Below are 22,660 nucleotides of genomic sequence, written 5' to 3'. Positions count from 1 at the left end.
CTTCAAGTTATGTTACAAAGTGGTAGTAATTAAAAGAGTATGAGAGTACTTGGCTGGCTCAATTGGTAGAGCATGTGACTCTCATTCTTGGGGTTTTAAGTTTGAGCCCCCTGTTGGGTACAGAAATTACTTTAAAAAAAATATATTTTAAAAAATAAAACAGTATGGTAGAAGCATAAAAATACACATCAATAAAATAGAACAAAAAATAATAAACCCACAATTACATGGTCAATTAATCTTTGACAAAGGAGGAATGAATATACAAGGAGCAAAAGACAGTCTCTTCAACCAATGATGTTGGGAAAACTAGACAGCCTCATGCTTAAGAATGACACTGAACCACTTCCTTTCACCATACTCCAAAATAAACCCAAAACAGATTAAAGACTTCAATGTGAGACCTGAAACCATAAAAATCCTTGAAGGAAGTATAGGCAGTCATCCCTTGGACATTGGCCATAGCAACATTTTCCTATTTATGTCTGAGAGAGTACATCAAAATAAAAAGTTTCCACACAATGAAACAAACAATTGACAAAACTAAGTCAAAGGGCACCTGAGTAGCTCCATCAGTTAACCATCTGACTCTTGATTTTGGCTCAAGTTATGATCTCAGGGTCCTGGGATCATGCCCTAAGTCAGGCTCTGTTCTGGATGTGGAGCCTGCTTAATATTCTCTCTCCCCCACCTCTCCTCCTCCTAAATAAATAAATAGATGTCAACCTACAGAATGGGAGAAGATATCTGCAAAAGACTTATCTGATAAAGAATTAGTGTCCAAAATATATAAAGAACTTAAAAAACTCAACACCCAAAACATAATCCAATTTAAAAATACAGTATGATTTCACTCATAATTTAAGAAACAAAACAAGCAAAAGGAAAATGAGACACAAACAAAAAAACAGACTCTTAATTATAGAGAGCTGATGGTTACCTGAGGGGAAGTAGGTGGGGGAATGGGTAAAATAGGTGATGGAGATTAAAGAGTAGACTTATCATAAGGGAAAAGAAAGATTTAAAAAATAAAATATATACAGAAATATAGATTACTTTATACACCTGAAACTAATGTCAATTATGACTCCATTAAAAAAAAAAAAAAAAAAACAGTCTAAACCAAACAAAACCACCACACCATAGTGTCTAAGTTGCTAAAACTGGATTTCCATTGATTTTCCAAGTGGCAAGAAAGCCACCCAATTCAGCCACAGAAATCAGAGTTCCCTTAGGACAAGCACATACAATCAACAAAAACGATTTCTAATTCATCTGATGTTAACACACTTAGGTTGACCAACACACATTATAACTAAAAGAGACTTAAATCTCAATTAGAAGGCCAACATGTTAATACACAACAAGATACATTACTATCAAAAATCTGGAATGCTTTTTATTAGTGAGACAGCCCATTTCCTCCCTATAGAAGATTTATACGAGCTGTCAGTGTATGGTAAGATTTTGATGTGCACTGAACTGTATCAAGGAACGGGTCATCTGGGGCAGTGTCCTCTACCTCGAGAATGAAAACCTTCACAAACCACAGAGAGGGCTGTGTCAGACATTGTTCAAACTTATTAGCAGAGGGACTCCCACTCCCAGGCCACCTCCACCAAGAATCTGAAGAAGCATGGCCGTATCTGCCTCCCTAGCTTGCTTTTCTTGCAGTTGTCATTTCAGTTATTCAGGTGTCCCAGGTTAAGTAACCACTCTTAGCAACACTTTTTTTTCCTTAGTTATTTGAAACCAGAAATAAGATTCCTGGCAGGAATTTTTACTTCCTGCGTAAGACCTGGGAATACATTTTTTAGATCGTAAAACAATCGATCAATTTTGAGTATATTTTATAATTTAACTGTCAGGGCTTTATGCGTTGACCACCACCGTCACCTAAGTTTTCTTAAAGCAGTAATTCTTTTAGAAACTCTGGTCATAAACCAATAGTTACTTACATAAGGAATTAGGACTCTTGTTCTTGACCTCAGTTCCTTATTAGTATAATAGGGGGAAAAAAAAAGTTCTCTTCAAGTTATCATCTGTGGTTCAATAATTTAATTTCAATTCCCTCAACAAGGCCAAAAGGAAACTTTCAAAATCCTAGAAACATTTTTAAGTCAACTTCTTAAAGGCCCTTACAACGAATAGATTCAATCTCCATTTGTCCAGATAGAACCATAGCCAATTTCTGAGTTGTGAGGATTCAGAGATTCTTCTCAATCTCATTTCTTCAATAATTAAGAAATTTCAGGGGCACACAAGTAGCACTCGGCAAAACAAAAAAGCATTTTTCCAATTTCATCAGAAATAAAAATCTGACGTCCCAGCCAATTCACAAGATATATTCTCTATATTCTCTGAAAGTCCCCTCCAACTTTTCAGTGATTGAAGAACCGGTGCTTTAATATACCATGTTGTTGGAGAAGTAAAAAAAAAGAAAAAACAACGGAGTTTGCCTTAAAAGCTAAGGATCTCACTGAGGACTTGCTCCTAATTTCCTCTACGGCCACGGAATGAATACCTCCATCAGCCATTGGCTGTGCTGAGTCAGAGAATAAGCTTCCAGGGTTCTGATAGCAACGTAGGAGTTTAAGTACTTCTTTGGAAGGTTTCAATCAGTTTTTTTTTTTTTTTCTTTTCTTTTCTTTTCAGCTGTCTACCCCACCTTCAGAAGTATCTTGTACCTCTAATTCCTGAACCTTTCCAAGATCCTGGGACTTCAACCAACATGCTTCTTCACAACTCTTCTCAGTTTCTTAGGACTGTTTAGTCTGATTGATGACTACTATGCTGTTCCTCCAACATTTTGTCGTCGATCTTTTATCTACTCGAGCACCTCTTACGTTCTTTTTTCTTTGTGTGGCTATACATTTTCCAGTCTCTTTGGGTGGGTAAATCCAAGAGTGGAAATAATGCCATTGAAACACATGTTTAACTAAAACCAAGACTAGCAAATTTCTTTACATTTCCCTATCCCAATTTAAGAATTGTGGACCCAGCTTCAGAGGCGAAATCTCTCGGACACCATAGTTTTATATCAGCTCGAAATTCCACAAGGAAGATCAAACCTTAAGTATCATTTTTCAATACTACCTTCCTTAATCAAGTTTTAAGAAATAAGGTTTACTCACAGCAACGTGTTAGTGAGACAGCCAAAGCTTGAGAAAGGAAACTCCTAACTTATGAAGGACAAAGGAGCTTTGAAATCAGTTCTACACAATCCATACTTCCCCTTCTCAGGAGGCAAGGAGAGCTGAGAGTCCTAAAATAACCCAGATGAGTGACAGTGGGGACAACCAATTATATCTTTTCTGATTTGGGACACAGAGTTGTGCTTCCCCTTAGTGAATGGTAAGCCTGCACAATTTTGCCAAATAGTAAAAGGTAAAATTTTATTTATTTTTTTAAAAGGTAAAATTTTAACAAGACATTTTATGCTTCCATTCCCTTTCCTTGTTTGAACTTGAATAATTAGGGAAGATCAAATAACCTAGGCTTTTTTGCACCATGCTCTAGGAAGTCTATTAGCAGTCAAGAAGATGTCCTTCCTTTACCAAATGGCTCAGAAGCACCCATACTTTAACCCCCGGTAACTCAAGGTTTCCAAGGTTTTCCTGAAATACATACCAACTGTAAGCATTCCTTAAGTTCTTCAGGCATTGTAACGGTGACAAAAATGAGCCCCGAAGTATTTCAAAACGGAGGTTTAAGTAGTTACAATTAGAATTGTATCACTGCTGTTAATAGAAAGCACTGCTGTTCTTCATTTTCCATAAACAAGGCCTTTCCAGAACATTTTTATTTTAAAAGATTTTTCCAGTAACCACCTATCTGGGGCTCCCTCAGAAGATGCAAACATACGAATAACGCTAATTTCCTTCATAGGAAAGAAAAATATAAAAGAGAGTATATTCCCCTACACCTGGTAATTAAGTAGTTACAGTCTGCTGGCCAAAATCCATTGTGTCCCTTTAATGCCTTCTACATAATTAGCTTTATTGCCACAAGGTCTAGGATTCAATAATCTAGTTACATGCTGCAAACCCAGAGAAAAAGCAGACTACAGAATAGGAGAAGCACCTGGAACTGTTTCACTGTCTGGGTTTCAGATGGAACCACTGGCCTGATGACTTGACTCAAGGGTGATTAGGACTCTTTGTGCTTCCCTATTCCAAATGCCAACATTCAGGAAGATAACCATAGCCCGATGTGGGCCCTTGGGTTTGTGGGGTGCGTGCCAGGAGGGTGGAATAGGGAAAAGATTTTTCTAGATCATAAGCTTGGTAGCTTTTCGATTGGTAGCAACTCATTGGCTAAGTCTTCATCACAGCCACCTGCAAAGGATAGGCTAAAAGAGGGATCTCTTTTGAGATAGAAAAGGGGGGTCGGTCCCTGGGTGGCGCAGCAGTTTAGCGCCTTTGGCCCAGGGCGCGATCCTGGAGACCCAGGATCGAGTCCCACGTCGGTCTCCCGGTGCGTGGAGCCTGCTTCTCCCTCTGCCTGTGTCTCTGCCCCTGTCTCTCTGTGTGACTATCATAAATAAGTAAAGAAAAAAAATATTTAAAAAAAGGGGGGGGGGTCCCTGGGTGGCTCAGCGGTTTAGCGCCTGCCTTTGGCCCAGGCATGGAGCCTGCCTCTGCCTGTGTCTCTGCCTCTCTCTGTGTCTATCATAAATAAATAAAATCTTAAAAAAAAAGAAGAAGAAGAGATACGAAAAGCTCACTTCAAGGTCTAGCATCCTAGCACACCACCGCACTGGCTTCGGGAGGTTTCAACACCTTTGCTACTGCCCTACCTCTGCCCTTCCAGCCTCACCCCGCCCTATTCCCGGGCGCCAGAGTAAGATAAGCAACATACACCCCCGCTCCCCGTTTTCTCCTCGCTGGGGCTCCCCTCGTTCTGCGCTCCGACACTCCTGCTCCATTTCCCCTACAAGTCAGTGCACTGTGTTTACGGGATAAGCACAGATGGGCTTTCACTTCGGAATCTCACACCGGGAACTCCAGGATCCGCCGCTGAAAGGCTCGAGTTGCATCGCCCTCGGCCCACCCTGAGCACTTCCGTCCTCCACAGGGGGCTCGTGTTTACGAGTGAGCGCACGAAAGTGAACGACGGCTCGCGAAGCTACACGTGGGGCTAACAGGGCAGCTCACGCGTGCACGCGGCGGCGACGGGGACGGGGCGGGGCGGGGCGGCCGCCCGGCGGGGAGACCCGGAAGGACTCGTGCGGAGGCCACGCTCGCGCCGCCGGGCAAACCGAAGCCCCGCCCCGTGCTCTGCCGGCTCCGGCTGCGGAGGCCGGGCTCCCCTCCCCGCTCCCCTCCCCCTCCCCCTCCCCCCTCCCCTCCCCCTCCCCCGCCGCGGGCCGGGCGCAGAGGGGGCTCCCGGGGGCTCGCGCGCGGGGCTGTTGGGGGAGCGGACCTCCAGCCGGGGCGCAGCCCGAGCCCGCAGGGCCTGTGCGGGCGGAGGCGAGGAGGCGCCAGCGCCAGCGCGAGCGCAGCTCCGGGGCAGGTGTCGCGGGCCGGGCCGGGGCGGGGTGGGGGCCGGGGGCGCGTTACCTCTCCAGGGCCTGCAGGGTGTAGCTGATGAGCGGCCGCTCCAGGACCGGGCAGAACTGCTTCGGGGTGGGGACGCCCATCCTCTCCCCGCTGCCCCCCGCCGGCAGCACGGCGGCCACGGCGGGAGCGGGAGCCGGAGCGGGAGCGGGAGCCGGAGCGGGAGCGGGAGCGGCGGCGGGCCCGGGCTCCATGGCGGCGGGCGGCGCGACAGGCCCGGCTCCCTGCGGCGGGGGAGGGCGGACGGCGGCCGGCGGCGCCGCGAGGCCAGGCCGCGGGGGTCCCCGGGGGACGCTCGAGCAGCCGCGCCCCCTCCGGCGGCGTCCGCGGCCTCCGCCCCGAGCCCGGCGCCCCGGCGCCCCCGGCGGGCCTGAGTTCCCGGCGGGCCCGGCCCTCCGCGCTTAGCCGGCCAGGGCGGCCGGGACCCCGCCACTCCCGCTCGCCTTAGACCTCTGGATCCGGGTCACGGGATGAGGCCGGGAATGTGCCCTCCACGTCCACCCCTGGCTTAAGCCGACAGGTGGAGGGCAGATGTCATGAGGGACCCCGGGCGCGGGGCATCTCCGCGTGGCGCAGCGCTTTGGCCCGGGGCGCGATCCTGGAGACCGGGGATCGAGTCCCGCGTCGGGCTCCCGGCATGGAGCCTGCTTCTCTCTCCCTCTCTCTCTCTATGTCTATCATGAATAAATAAAATCTTACCAAAAAAAAACCCTGATATGTAAACCAGACTGCCAGGATCTCAGATTTGTCTGCAAAGTGTAACTACATGACACCTGTGATGGGATTGGGGTTTAATGGCCTGGCCTGAGTTTTGGAATGAGTTTATCTTTTTTTTTTTTTTTTTTTTTTTGAAGATTTTAAGGTTCATGAGAGAGACAGGCAAAGAGAGAAGCCGACTCCATGCAGGGAGCCCGACACGGGACTCGATCCCTGGTCTCCAGGATCAAGCCCTGGGCAGAAGGCAGGCAGGCGCTAAACCGCTGAGCCACCCAGGGATCCCCTGGAATGTGCTTAAAGATCCCCAGCCACTTTCTAATGAGCCGGCGCGTTTCGGACACGCAGAGCCAAGGCGAAAATGCAGTAATTGCTAAACAAGCGACACACATAGGCCCATTTAATCTCCGGGAGAACCCAACTATTACTGGAGTTTTGTTTGTTTGGGGTTTTTTGTTTTGTTTTTACAGAGAAAGAGAAAAGGTTGTGATGTTTAAGTAACTTGTGTAAAATTGCACACCTAATGGCAGAGCTGCCTTAAGGCCCTTGCACAGAAGTACAGCCAGCGTTGAAGAATTCAACTGGAGCATATATGCCCTTTATTTAGTCCTTGCTGGCAGTGTTTAGCGGGCAAATGTCCTGAAGTATTTGGAATGTCAGAGCCTATTGTATTAGGTCCCTGGAATGTAAACCCCATGAGAGTAAGGTCCTTAATTTTGGTTTGGGTTTTGTGCCCAGTGCCTGGAATATAAAAGAAGTGTAATAATTATGTATTGAATGAACTACTGATTGAATAAGTTAATGATAATTAAAGTATAGAGTATTAAATATTTGCTGATTTAAAAAAATATTTGCTGATTTAATCTTCACCCATAAGTTAATGTAAGATTGATTAAAAAAAAAAAAAGCAATCTTTTAAACACCGAAACTATTACCAGGTCACAATATTCCAACCCAGTATTTTTACCCACTTTTCCCAATTGAGGTTAAAGCATACGAAATTGGAATAGAATTTTCCTCCTATCCTTTGTTGATCAGTGACTGAGCATGCTTTTAATACATTCAATACACTCCTATTTTCAATACACATGTTTCAATATGGAAGTACTTTCAAAACAAAAGTAACAAGTACTTTTATTATAATTAACGTTAGGTCCATTATAACTAGTTTGTCAGATGAAAAATAAGCATCCTAATATACTTGACTTGATAGCACCATTGCCACACCTGTGTCTAATTAATACCTGTTGACTAACTGAATGGATAAATGAATAAAAATCTGTACACAGGCAGAAAGGCAAATCAATAAGTGTTTCTGTTAATATTGATGCTAACTTCCCTTTTTTAGTCTAATAGTGGAGTTAAAACTATTTTTCATTTTCTTAACCTCAGCAAAAAAAGCATAGTAATAAGTCATATTAATTGTTATGTATTACAAATAATTAAATCTCACCAAATTCTAGCAAGAATCTTGTTTTACCGATTTAGTTTTGTTTTAGAGCAAATATATTAATTTCGCTGTTTATGAATCTTAGATCTTTTATATTGTATGTGAACAATATTTAACAGACTGTTCATTTGTCTATCAGTATGAGAAGCAACATTTTTTCTGTATCTTTTTATATAGATATAAATAATTAGTTCCTTGTGCATATTTTCGGTAAAAAAATGTGGTTTCCATGTAGTTTTATACCAACTTGTAGCAGCCACATTATAAAATTATCTTCTCTGCAACAAGTAGCCAAAAATGCATACCTTGGAAAGTGAGGACCTCTGTGATCCATTGGTTATAACCATTCTACAATATCACTTGATAAATTTAGAAAAAAACAAAACCCAAATGTCTCACAAGGCAGAGCATGCAAAGGGCAGAGTTCTTGGAGTGGTTCTTGATCTGGACTCCAGATAATGGTCTCCCAAAGTTGCCCATGTTCTAATCTCTGAAACCTTTGAATACGTTACCTGACCTTAGAAAAGGAACATACGGCTTGATTAAATTAAAGATCTTCAAATGGGGAGCATAGCCTGGATGATCCAGGTGTGCCCAATGTAATCACAAGTGTCCTTATAAGAGAGGAGTCAGATTCAGAGAAAAAAGTGTGAGGATGGATTTGTAAGGTCAGAGTGATACGGTGCTATGAGTCAAGGATTCCAGGAGTTTCTAGAAGCTGGATAAAGCAAGGAACCAAATTCTTCAACTAGAAATCCCAGGAGAATGTAGCTCTGCCAAACCATTTTGAGACTTCTCACATCTACAACACTTAAATAATAAACTTGTTTTAAGGCACTAAATTTGTGACTTGTTATCACACACATAGGAAACTAATACAGTTTCATACTGAGGAAAACCTTCAAATTTACACATTGACTATAATCTCCATGAAGTTATACATAGTTAAAATATAATGATGTGACTGAAGAAAAAAAACACTGCCCACTTGATTTTATTTATGTCCCATAATGACACTCTCAGTGCACTGTAATTTTTAAAATACCCTTTAATCATCCTGTGAATAATAAAATGTGTTTTATTATACTGTGAGTGTTCAAAGCATAGCTTTGCTAAATGTATACCACAATTTTATCAACTCACTTGGATGTGTCAATTTTTTTTTTAATGCATGTAAAAGTGTCTGTTACATGGAAGTGGCTCTCATCTTCATAACTGAAAGACCTAAAACTCCCCTTTGTTGTTTGTTTCTCTATGTCAATGTACCCTGGAAGATTATCTCGGGGACATTATTATTATTATTACTGAATTTTAGATTGAGTTTCTTTTCTTAGTGTTAATTCAAGTATAATTATCACTGCCAATCATTCTCCTCCTCCTCCTCCTCAAACACACTTACTGTTTTAATAGCATTTCTAGAGGTTAGTTGGGGTGTTGCTCACAAATGCAAATGAACAGCTTAATGGTTTACCCTTTTACTCTGTTGAAATAGGAGCCAAACAGAATATATTATTATTCTACCATGGGCCAGTCCCTGTATTTCTGTCAACCTATGAATTCTAATGCCTGTTTTGCCATTGTGTTGTCTGTAAATGCTACAGTCTATTAACGTCTGACCTTTAACTCATTTTTCTACATAATAAAAATGATGCTCCACGATGAAGTCTTTCTGTGGATAATTCAAACTGAACACCACATGACAACAAGATTTTCATCTTTCATTTTCTCAATATTTCTTACAAAGTAAATTATCAACTATCTCGACTGTCTACTTTGTTTTTCCTATTATAGCTAAAAAAAAAAAAAAAATGATAAACAGCCTTAGGACCAAATGATAAACTTGATCATTACTGCTACCAAAGTTTAACTTGTCATAAGAATTATTTGTATACAATATATAGCATTTCTTATGCACTCTATATAACATTATTTACATATTATATATTGTATAATAATCTTAGAAAATATATTATTGGCACCCTCATACAGAAATTTTGATTCAGTAGATCGGGAGTAGGCCCAGAAATCTTCTTTTTTAAGAAGATGCCTCCTTAGGTGATTCTTCGTAAGCGTTGACCAGACTTACCAGTTAAGGGGCACCTGGGTAGCTCAGTAGGTTAAGCATCTGACTTTGGGGGTCATAGGATGGAGCCCTGTGTGGAGCCCAAGGTCAAGCTCCCTCTCAGAAGGGAGTCTGCTTGTCCCTCTCCCTCTGCCCCTCCCATCCATCCCCTTGTGCGCATGCACTTTCTCCCAAACAAATAAAAATTTTTTTAAATAATTGAGCAAAAAAATAAGCACTGAATTTTTTTAAAAAATATACCCAATTCACTTTATATTTAATGCATTTAATTTCAAGACCTACAGCAGCGACGCCTGGGTGGCTCAGCGGTTAGGGACCTGTCTTGGCCTCTGGTTGTGATCCTGGGATCTCCGATCAAGTCCTGCATCCGGCTCCCTGCAGGGAGCCTGCTTCTCCTGCCTGTGCTTCTGCCTCTCTCTCAGTCTATGTCTCTCATGAATAAATAAATAAATCTTAAAAAAAAAAAAAAACCTAAAGCAAAGGAATGTAATATAGTAAACATGCCATATAAAAATTGGGTAAGAAATCCATTAAAACACTTGCATTTCCTTGTTAATTTATAAGGAAGGAAACACAAGGGGAAAATGTTTAAGTGCTAGAGGGGAAAACAAAGATGTTAGAAAATTGGAGAATGAAATTATCTCCCCTCTCTGTATTTCTACAGAACTGTCATTTAAAAACAAATCACCTCTGAGAGCTACCAAAGGCCATATCTTTGACCACAACTTAAGCAGAATTGAAATTGTTGCCTGGAATTCTGCTTCTGTGCACAGAACTAAAGGGTACAATTCTATTGTTGGATGCCACATACCTCCAAAAACTAAAAGAGGAGAATGATCTCTACACATAAGGAATGTGGGAGGGGTAAGGTCTTTGAAAAGCTTGTTTAGAAAACAAATGACTAGTCTAGAATGGGTGGTGACTATTTTTCATAATCTGTGGAAGGGAAGAACAATCAAAATCATAGAAGAGCAAAAGCTAGAAAAGGAAGATTTACTTTCATGCAAGACAAGATATTGGCAGCAGCTACTCCTATACATTTTAACTATAATTCAGATAAGAAGCACTCAGTGGTGACAGAAGGACAATGTTTCATGTAGAAGTAACTTGTAGCAGATTGCAAAGAGGGAGAAATTAGGTCACTCTATTGTTTATGCTGTATGTGAATAGAAATAAATAGAAAAATTAAATATTTCCATTTGTGACCATGGCTACCACTAATTGGTTTAAGACATCAGTGAAAGAAAGAATGAACGAATAAATGAAAGAATGTTAAATGCACCAGGGGATGTAAACCTTAATGCATAAAGACCAATTTTTATTTCATCTTCAGAAACATTTGAATGCTTAAGACTGTTCCCCAATGCAAAAAAAAAAAAAAAAATGGTTTTGATTTTAAGTTTGCATTTATCCTCCTCAGTCCAACTTCATATTTCTTCTACCTCCCCTATCATTTGTTCCTTAAATGACCTCAAGGCCTTGACAAAAAATTTAAAAGTTTAAAAAAAGAACTTTCCCTTTTGTCAAATCTTTCCTTAGCAATTATTCTCCCCTAACTTTATAAAAATATGTGATTATTATTAACTGCAATAATAAAAATATGCACAAACTAACCAACACTCATCCTGGACAAATGTTCACATTTCTGTATATTTGTCTTTGGCCCTCCTGGTGTCTTGGCTTCCTGATCCTTTTCCCTTTCTCCCCGCTATCTCCTGAATTGGGTTTCTCACCATCAGCTCTGCTTTATATTCAATGCATTTAATTCATCTGTGGTTTTCACCTGTGGACTCAACCCTGCCAGTCCTGATCAGGACAAGCAGCTCCATCCTGTGAGAGGGTTCCATTTTGAATTTGTCTCATTGTCTAGAAGAATGTTCATGGAGAGTACCCACCTTCTGGCAACCTTCCTCTTGCTTAGACTTCCACAGCTCTTTGCCATAAAGGTGGAACAGGACCCCAGTCTGACTGCAAAGGCTTGAGTCACCAGAAGGCTGATCTCCAATTAATTCGCTGGATAACTTCTCTGAAAAAATTAATCACAAAAAAACAAATGTGACCACAGTGTCCAGCCTAGAATTCTGATTCCTGGGTTTCCTTGCAATGTTCTATAGCCTGGCCTTAATTTACTTCCCATACTTCTAAGATTTAGGACTGTTTAAGTTATGACACTAAGGGCCTTCTACCCAACTAAACCTAGATCTCAAAATAATCAAAATTGAACCATCTCATTTATCCCAGGAAATGACAACTAATAAAAGTTGAGACATTTCCATTTTAGTAAATATCAGAATAATAATCTAAAAACATGATATTTTGGGATATTTGGGTGGCTCAGTCTGTTGAGTGTCCAGCTCTTGGTTTTAGCTCAAGTCATGATCTCATGAGTCGAGGGACCAAGCCCCATATTGTGCTCCACACTGAGCCGGGAGTCTGCTTAAATATTCTATCTCTCCCCTATTCCTGTTTGCATGTGCATGCTCACTCGCTATCTTTCCCCCTCTCTCTCTCATAGATAAATAAATCTTTAAAAAATAATAAAATAGAAAAAATAAAAGCATGGTATTTTAACTCAGGAAATTCCCAAGGCCTAGAAATAATAGCAAGAAACATACCTTACACATGAGGCCAGTGAGTCTAATCTTAAAAATGATCCATTTTCTAGACTATTTTGAATGAATGGTCAAAGATATGTGTGCTATGTAATTGCTAAATCAGATGAAGTTCTGAAGAACAAGAAGTATATTATTTTATACTATTTTTTTTCCATTGTCTATTGCTTTTTTTCCATTGTCTATTGCTTTACAATGAACCATTCCATAACTTAGTGTCTCAAAATAACACCGTTTTATTGCTCTCAATTCTGCAGGTCAGAAATTTGACTTGGGTTGGATGAAGACAACTCATCTCCCTTTCCTTTGGGGTTGACTGAGGAAGTTCATCTGAGGCTGGAGAAGGATCCAAGAGGGACTCATTCATAGGTTTAGGGCCTTGGTGCTGGCTATTGGCTGAAGCATCTCAGTTCTCTTCACATGATCTTTTGCCAACAGGATACCCTGGCCTTCTTTATATAGAGGATGGGTTCTAGAAAACCAAAATTTAGATTGCACTAGGCCTCTTAGATTCTATGCCTAAGACTGGCAGAGCATTACTTCTTTCTCATTCTATTGGTCAAAAGTCGCAAGACTAGCCCAAATTCAAGAAGAGGGGGAATGGCTCCTCCACACTTTGATGCACAGAATAGCACACACAGGGAATGGAGGAATTAGTAATGACCTCCTCTGCAGACAATCTTCTACAGGTAGCAGTCACCCATTTTGAGAATTAATTCTAATGTGTCTTTAGATCAGGGCAACAGCTACTCAAATTTACAGACTCCATAGAGTACTGGCCACAGCAAGGCAGGGGATTCTAAGAGTAATTTCTGAGACAGAGAGAGGTCAAAGTAATGCAGGGCGATCTGAAAGGCCCTATCTGCTCTTTGGAATCTGTTTTTACAGATTATGCTATAACCTATCAATAATTGTCCAAACCTTCTTTATCATCATAAAAGGCCTAAAATGTTACCAAAGTGAGTACATACCAAAGAAATTGTTTCTGCTACTGAGTCAAGGCCTCATTGTTATACATACCAAATGATAGTCTGAAAACTGATTTCCAGGATCTGACAACTTTTGGTCTCTCTCGTAAGCAAAGCTCTCCTCAGAACCATACTGTGTGAGCTAGCGCTTGATTAGAGGACAAACTGGTGGTGGTGACAGTTTTTCATTATTTGTATTTTCTTTCAATTTTAAATTTTAATCACAAGTGCTAAATCCAACTTGAATCAGTTAAAACTATTTCAAGTGATGTTCTTAATTTAGAACTCAATAAAACTAAAAATATGAAGAAGTACTTGCAATAACAGAGATGACAAACAGTTTTTTGAAAGTCTATGAACAATTTGGAAATCAACTTCCATTGCTCCCAAACTGAAAATCATAAGCTCTACAATTTGTTGTGGCCATTTATTCTAAAAAAAGAGCCATTTCTCCAAAATGATATGGGCTTTTACTTTCTTCAGCTACAGTTTTCGACTCAGCCAACCAGAAATTTCTGAACATTAAACCTACGCTATCTTGGAAAGGGAACCAAAGCATCCAATATCTATTATAGATGCACAAACTTGATTCAATGAAATGACTCCCTGGTTCCCAATTTTTTATAAACAACACCCCGGTGGTAACACTTGGAGAAAAATATTACACTTGCCTAATATCTTTCATTTGGACAGGATATCCTATTTCAACTACCTTGTTTTTCTGAATTAGACCTCTCTTTTCATGCATGCCATGTTTGAACTATGAATTGCTTCTTCATATTTTAGGACTAGAACTGGATTAAGCAGTTCTGAGATCATTGTCCCCAGTTCCAAATTCTCTGAAGACTAAGTGACACATTTATGAGTAAGTGTGTCTGGCCAGAAAACATTGGAACAAACTGTCAACAGATGGGGAAAATCAGATGATGTGGGAGAGGGAGGATGACTTTGACTTTTGCCTGTATATTCGAATCTCTGATCCCATCCACAAGTGTAGGCAGAGACCCCCATAGTAATAACAGCCAGTCAAGGCAGGGGCAGTCGATGAGCTAGAAACTTGGGAGGTTAAAAGCAGGTCCAGGTCCTTCTTGGCACATAATATAGATTAATAGTTCTCAGCCAGGCTACACATCAAAATCATCAGTAGAGGTTTTACAGGTGCAAATGCTGAGTCAGATTGTGAGAGGAGACGTTGGAAGTTCTTATGCTGACAAGCGCCTCTGTTGGCAATCACTAGGTGGAAAATCTGACCTGGTTTGCATAATGGAATGGGCACTAAATCAAAAGATAGGTCCATTTTTACTCCATAGTTCTATAAACTTGCTGAGCAATCATAGCTAATGATATGTATTGCATGCAAAGAACAGTCTGATGTGCTTAATCAATAATTCTTTCAGGTCTCACAACTGCTTTTGTGAAATGGAAGTTTATCATTACTGCCCTTTTGCTAATGTGGAAATTAGTGATTTGACAAAAGAAGTGTTGGGCTGTGATGCCAGGTTTCTCTCTGAAGGAGAGATCAAGGTTTTTAATTTGTTTTCAGTACTCTTCATAGTGAGGTACACTTCTTTATTGCCGATCTTGACCAAATTTTACAATAAACTATATTTCAGTGAGTGTTGAGCATTATCTCCTAGAGCAGACACTCATAACATGAGATCAGCTAAGCTTTTAAGCTTTGAAGCAAAGAAGGCATTGACAACTATAATATGCCTTAGAAATTAAGATTTCTTTTCATCATGAATGATGGCTCTTACATCATCCTTCTAGAACACAAATTAAATTTTTTTCTCCAGATATTACTACTTCCCCATTTCCTTACCTGACTTCAACATTTTCTATTATTTCTAAATTTTCATTTCAAAACTTGTCTGACATAAGCCACCACAACTCTTCTTGAATAGAAACATAATATGAATTAACTGAAAATGTGCTCTGTATTCATGATGAAATATTCCCCCAAATTTCACAGTGACTCAATTTTTAATGGTCTTTGTTGTTGAACTTTTAAAAAGCTTTTTTAAAAGTCTTGAACTTGTCCAGTTATTTTTTCAAAGATCCCTGGTATAACGCAGAGACATGATTACCCTTTACAAAAACAATATTTTCATTTCCTAGCTTGTCCTAGCATAATACCCAAGGACCAAGGCCACTGTGTTGCAAAATTCCAAGAGACACCAGGCCTAGAAAATATGTGGCAAACTTTGCCTCCCAAAGTTGGGTAATGTAATGGTGCAGACAAAAACTTTCCTTTATTATTCCATTGCTTGTTGTTAACTAATTTTAGAAGACTGCGAAGGTTTTTGTGTGTGTATATTAGGTTTGGGATTTTACAAAAGTGATTTTATATGCCTCAATTGCATGTTTTAGATGCCTCAAAGAAAGGATGAATTAAAATTTGCTTGTTTTTTTCCTGGTAAAAACTACTCTTTGAGCTAACATCCAAAAAATTTAATTTTAATATTACCATAAGTTTGAAGTGGAAAATTGTTTTCTGTGAAGGAAGAGTTTATTCAAATTATTAAAAAGTAAATAAAATGGAGCTCCACTAAGGAGTTTGTTGTGGGAGAGAAAGTGATCTCTTCTTCATAAATTGTAACTAAATGTTTTCCTAAGGTGGTGTAGCTATTGCAACAGCAGAAATTATATGAATAGCTAGTTGGGCATTGAAATAAAATGTTGCTGGTTCAAAGGTTCTCCTTTTAATTAAGTTTTGTCACATGAATGGAATACAATCTAAGTATTTCTTCTTTTTGTGCTTCTGGCACAGACATCCATTTGTTCAAAATTTTCTTGCTTATAATCATTAGCATTCAACCTTTTTTGTTGTCATGTTGTCAAAAAGCTGAAAAACACAACGAGGGGACACAAACTAGGAGAATTAGACATAAAAAACTTACATCTCTCTAGTGTTTGATAGAGACATTCATGACTAGAGTCTGAAGATCAAGTTTACTTTTTTTTAGATTGCTGATTAATCCCTCATAACTTAAAAGATGCCTGGAACTCAATACAATACTACCTCTGCTGTACCATCCACCCATGTTGACTGCCCCCTTTTAATACTTGTTTATAATCATCCACTGTAATAGCAATTTCCAAAAAAGGTATGTGTACCCTCAAAGGTGTGCAGGATCACCCATTAGGAGACAGAGTAAATATTTTAACACTTGTTTGTATTTGCTTTCATTTTCATCTTTTTTAAATCATATTTTGATGAGTTTTGTAATGTATTAACATTAGGATAGCAGCATATGTATACTAGCTAAAAATGTGTTAAATGTATATTGCTAGTGCATGCTCGAAAATTTTTAAGTGATAGAGATGCATGTCCAACATTTCAGCACTTAAGTAATGACTGAATCTTCCTGGGCCCCTACCATCTTTAGGACTTTAGGTGAGTTACTAAATTCCTCTATGTGCAAAATATAACTAATAATGATATATTACAAAGGATGTAGTGATGACTGTATCCTTTTTATGAAGGATTTTGTAAGAGATAAAGTACCATTCAAATGTGTGGCAATACCGCGAGACCAGACAATAGCTCATTTTTGTATCTTCAACACTTTTTATAGTAGCTAGCAAATAGAATAGGTTCAATAAATGAATAAATGAATGAAGGTCTATATATCATTAACATTCTTATGGGAAAGAGCAAGATGTATTTTTAAACATAAATGGTCATAAATAAGAGACAAGTTAAGTCTTGCTCCATCCCTGGCTCTTTGATTTTTTAAAAAGTCATTCATTTTTGCTGAGCTCAGTTTCTTCCTTCATAAATTAGCCATAATAATATCATTTTCCTGCCTTACTTCACCAGGTGGTTTTCAGAACAAAATTTATATGAATCTTATAAAGGAAATTTTGTTATAAGCTCTAAAGAAAACTCTATGCTAATATTGGTGATTATTTTTGTGCTCTATCATCTTCTCCTGATAAATTATACTCAATGAGAAGGAAAGGAAAAATTCCTCCCTGCCTTATGCTTTTGTTGCATTCCCTTCAGGATCTAACACAATGCTTTCCCCATAATGACTTCTTAAAAAAAAAAAAAGAAGGCGGAGTGGGAGGGAGTGAGGTTAAAGAATGGTGGCCTTCTGTTTTCAAGCCTGCCTGTGCTTTTGAACAAAAAAATTGTGGTGTTTGAGGGGTTCCAACCAGTACCAACTTGTGTCCCCCCCAAGCACTTTTTATCAGTAAAAAGGCAAAGCATGTACTGAAGAGAATGCTTGATTTATACCTGCCTAGGCAATCAACCTGCCACCCACAGAAGTGTTGGTAGTTTGGCAGTTAATCAGCAAGGCAATTTTTGTGCTCTATTCTCTCTTCATGATCCTTTGAGTTCGTTCCATAATGGTGCTCCTTTGTCATTTTGTCCCATAATGAAATCTCTGTGGATAGAGAATTTATCTGTATCTCCACAGCAATTCCAAGGCCAGAGCAATGCCTGATATATCCAGGTGCTCAGTATATACACTTGTTGGGTGATGAATTAAACAACTCATGGAATTGAATATGTGTACTCGATTAAAAATCTAAATACCCAAGCATTACTTTGATCTAATGCAGTAAAAGTTTCCCCCAATTTCTGTCTTTATAGAAAAGCATGGAGGAAAAAAAAAAAAAAAGCCAACTAGTTTGTGCTGAATTCTTTTCTTGTGTTTTAAATTCCTTCCCCATATTCAAATTACATTGCAATTACTCTCCTGCATTTATATGTATGCATATTTGTTTTAAATGTACATAAATAATGGGCATCCTTTCAATTAAAACCCAATTCTATCTAAGTTTCTATTTTTTTAAGGGCCATAATTTCATGTTTGAGGAAAAGAACAAAAAAAGCAATCACTTTTTGAATATCCATTGTTCGGGATTTACCTTTCTTTGGACCTTTACACATTTTTCCAAATATATAACCCAAGACATTATTTTATACACAAACCAGAGAAGTTATAGAATGAATTTTAAGTTTCAACCATTCAAGATATCATTATTTTTACTTTCAGGGATGGATTGATGAACTTGAAAATGAAAAAATATCATATTTTCAGTACTATTTAAATGTACTTTAAGACTCAAAATTCCAATACCATATTTCTCACTTTGCTAAATAACACTTTTTTTGAAACTGTTGAACATTATCTCTACAAGGTGTATGGAATAAGAATACTGAGAGGCTCACCCTTGATGAGTCAATTAATAAAGGAGTATACTGACCAAAAGGCAAGGCATAAGAAGAGAGGCAAAGTCCTGGAAAAAACAAACAAACAGACAATTAGATCTTGTATAGTCAAGAGATGGCTTAAAATAGCTCTTTTCAAAGAGAACTTTAAATTGCTGTCTCCTTACCAGTTTGGAGAAATCAATTTGTCAGGATCAGTTGATTCTCATGCAAAAAATGTGAACTGACAGCAAGCAACATGTAGGGGTCTGGTGACCAAGCCAAGAAATTTGGTAGCATAGGATAATTGAAATGAATCTTTTTCTAATCAGGATTACATTTCTTAGACATTGCTTAGCCTGTTACATATTAACAGCATGTTTTAAACAGATTTTGTGCTTTTAAAAATTGTTATAATTATAAAAAGTAGATTTTTTTTTTGCTCCCACATTAATTATGAGAAAAAGTGATGATGCAGGCTTGGTTATTGACTCATTTTCATATCCTAGGATGCCAGGGATTTTCACAGGCTGATTGATATAATTAAACTTCTTTTGGGTCGATGACTAAATTGGGCTCAAATAGAACTTAATTTAGAGTTTAATCTATAAATACTCATTTACTACAATACAGTGGAGCTATTTTTTTAAGTGACAGATGCTGCTCACATTATTAAATATATGCAATACATTTTGCAGAGGCCTAAGAATATAGCCAAAGAAAAAAATGCTTCTGAGGATTGAAAAAAAAAAATTGTGCAATATCTAGGTTTCAGCTAGCAAAAATTAATTAATTAATTAATAGGTCACAATTATGTTTGTCCACAATGAAGCCAAAGTACCAGCTTCCCAGATGTTCTTAATATCACCCATCCCATTAAAGTCCTCAAATGCTGACAGTACCTCCTCTGGTGAAGAGAAGATATAAAAGAGAACAGATGGTTAGCAGAATGGGGAAGTGCAGCCATAGGCATGTTGGACAGAATAATTAGAGTTCTTAAAGCAGGAATATGCAAGGAACGTTGCATAATCACACATTAGTGAAGAATCACAACAATCAATTGACCGGTCTACAACATCTTCCACTAGAAATGGGGCATCTCCTTTTTTCATTATTTATTTTTTATTCATGAGAGACACACAGAGAGAGAAGCAGAGACATAGGCAGAGGAAGAAGCAGGCTCCCTGTAGGGAGCCTGATGCGGTATGGACTCGATCCCAGAGCCCTGGAATCAAGACCTGAGCCAAAGGCAGATGCTCAACCACTGATCCACCCAGGTGGCCTGGGGCATCTCCTTTTTAATGAGGACTCTCACTCCTGGAAGGCAAATGGCAGTTTTGAATAGCCAGATGTTTTGTTTATGTTGACTTCCATTGTCAAACATGGGATCCTTGAAAAACAAAGGATCAATTGTTTTGTTTTGTTTGAAGATTTTATTTATTTATTCATGAGAGACAGAGAGAGAGGCAGAGACACAGGCAGAGGGAGAAGCAGGCTCCCTGAGGGGAGCCCAATGTGGGACTCCATCCTGGGACTCCCAGGTCACGACCTGAGCCAAAGGCAGACACTCAACCACTGAGCCACCCAGGCATCCCCCATTTTGCTTTGTTTTGTGTGCTATCCCCATTGTAGATACTTGATTAAGATTTGCCACACTCTTCACTTTCTTCCTTGCACTTACTGCCATTTATCTATTTTTTAATTTCTTATTTGTTACTCTAAACTGTAAACTACTTGTGATCATTTTTCTTTTTTATTTTATTTTTTTTTTAAGATTTTATTTATTTATTCATGAGAGACACAGAGAGAGAAAGAGGGAAGCAGAGACATAGGCAGAGGGAGAAGCAGGCTCAATGCAGGGAGCCTGATGTGGGACTCGATCCTGGGACTCCAGGATCACGCCCTGGGCTAAAGGCAGATGCTTAACCACTGAGCTACCCAGGCATCCCACATGATCATTTTTCTTAAGGGGAGACATTTTTTTTTAAATAAAATTATAGTATTCATGAAGAAAAGTACACATATCCTTAATATAGAGGTCAACAAACTTTCACAAATTGAACACAACTATATAGCAAATGTCCAAATTAAAAAACATTAGATTACCAACATGCCAGAAGACTCCTGGTACTACGTTCTAAGTTACTACACTCCAAAAATAAACATTTTCTGACTTCTATAAGCAAAGATTTCTTTTGCCTCTTCTTGGACTTAATATAAATAAAATTATATGGTGTGTACTATTTTGTGTTGGGCTTCTTTTGTTCAAAATAACTTTTATGAGAACCGTATTTGTTTTGTAGTTGTACATCACCCTTATTGCTATATGTAATTACTTGTGTGAAGACACCACAGTTTATCCATTCTACTGCTGATTTGCATTTGGGTAATTTCTATTTGGAACTATTCCAAATAATACTGCTATAAACATATGTTCATGAAAAATATGTATTTTGATGAACACACATGCATATCTCTGTGGCATATACACCAAGCACCGTAATTGTTGGGCCACAGGGTTTTCATAAGTTCAATTTCAGTTGATATGCCAGACAGTTTTCCAAAATGGTTAAACCAGTTTCCACATTTACCAGTAGCATGTAAATGAGGAATCCTATCTGGTTCATTAATGTACATCCTGCACCTGTCGTAGTGCATAGTACCTAGTAGGTACTCAAGAAGTTTTGGAGGAATAAATTCAATTGACGGTGTTAGAATTTTTCAAGAGACTGTTAACTTTTCATTCATGTTTCAGGTTTGTAAAAAGCCAAAACAGATTTCTAGCCCACTTCACAATTTTGTCAAAAGCCACCCCAAGGTAATGTGTCCTTGGAAAAAAGATCTCCTCATCGAACATTGTTTTCAAGCACAAATAGCTGATGCAATGGAAGAAACGATACCACTTTAACAATATAACAGAATATGGATATGCTAGCGTCAGAAGGCATTTTAGTCCCAACCTTTCCAGCTTCTCTTTATATAGTTGAAGACACAGAGGCCTAAGTAAATCAAATTAGGTGCCCTACTATTAAGAATATACTCTTGGGATTCATAAGTGGACATATGCTTTGTTTCTTTAAAATCTGGGTTAAATGATTATTTGATTTTTATAAAATGTGTTTGTCGAAGAACAGACTGGAAATTTTATTTCATTAGTATAAAATTCATACTTTTATTGTGACTGCCCTCCAAAACACTTTCATTGTTTTCATTACTTAAACAGAACAAATCATTTTTGTCAGTGTGTAAAATTGCTTAGATTTTCTCTTTGGGGTGAGATATGTTCTCTTTTTTACATAGTCTGATCAAAAACAGTTCTAAGGATCAGTGGTTTTTTTGGATGGAGTTTTTATTTGCTCATTTCTTTTTAACAAATGCAGCTAACAAAAATCATGTTGAAGTATAATAAAGTTTTCAGTCTTTCACCTAAAGAATAGGTACTTTATAGTACATACAATGAAAATTGAAAGAAATTCAGCTCAAAATTTACTGTGCTCATCCTCAACAACCATAAATACACTGAGGAGGGTTGAGTCTGAAGAGTTCCAAGGTCTGAGACATAGACTGGGTTTGGATAAAGGTATGTGTAATACATTCTACTAATCGGATTAAATCTTTGCCCCTTCTAGAGTATCAACACCCTTTGGCATGTTACCTGCAGTTTCTCCCAGTAAAGAAACACAGTATAGTTGCCCACTGTGACTTTAAATTCAGTTGTTATGTGACTTTCTTTGGAAAATGGAATGTTAGCAGAGTTAAGTGACCAAAGGTTTAAAAAGCACCCATGCTCCTAGGCTTTCTTGAGCATCTCCTATAAGCCCCTCCATGAGGTACCTAGCTAGCAGGCCCGTTTATATAGGAAGCTGAGAGACATGTAGAACAGAGCCCTACTCCCCCGGCTGAGCCTAGCCTGTACCAGTTTTCCTCCAGATGCATAAATGAGTCCAGCTGTATCAACCAGGCTAATCCAAACCCCATCTATATCAGTTGAACCCCCAGAAAGTACTTAGAGATGTGATCTAAATAAATGCTTATTATTTTATGCCTTTGGAATTTTGTGGTTGTTGTAATGGAATGGCATTGAAGACTCAGTTAACTGACACTGGATCAT

The 22,660-nt window shown here is 39.0% G+C and overlaps 1 protein-coding gene and 1 long non-coding RNA gene across 19 annotated transcripts in view; one reads left to right on the top strand and one right to left on the bottom strand.

Annotated features, from left to right (window-relative positions):
- CRPPA (CDP-L-ribitol pyrophosphorylase A) overlaps positions 1-5,791 on the bottom strand; it is a 340,908-nt gene extending 335,117 nt beyond the window's left edge. For 15 of the 18 annotated variants that reach the window (XR_013356810.1, XM_077856701.1, XM_077856693.1 and 12 more), the window contains exon 1: positions 5,562-5,791. Coding sequence is in view for 15 of the 18 variants with exons in the window: in XM_077856701.1 (XP_077712827.1) it covers positions 5,562-5,752 (191 nt within the window). In the remaining 3 variants the exon portion in view is untranslated. Of the gene's footprint in view, positions 1-3,630; positions 3,687-4,886; positions 5,198-5,561 lie in introns of those variants that run through there. The other 3 variants (XM_077856697.1, XM_077856692.1, XM_077856698.1) reach the window with 3 other exon arrangements.
- LOC144288816 (uncharacterized) lies at positions 5,348-9,381 on the top strand. The gene is made up of 2 exons (XR_013356813.1): positions 5,348-5,514; positions 6,413-9,381. It is a non-coding gene; the product is annotated as an uncharacterized LOC144288816 (long non-coding RNA).
- Positions 9,382-22,660: the final 13,279 nt, after the last annotated feature.

This window comes from Canis aureus, chromosome 18 (assembly GCF_053574225.1).
Source record: "Canis aureus isolate CA01 chromosome 18, VMU_Caureus_v.1.0, whole genome shotgun sequence".
Lineage (NCBI taxonomy): Eukaryota > Metazoa > Chordata > Mammalia > Carnivora > Canidae > Canis > Canis aureus.
Note: the sequence above shows the minus strand (reverse complement) of the source record. Positions and strands in the feature narration are given on the sequence as shown.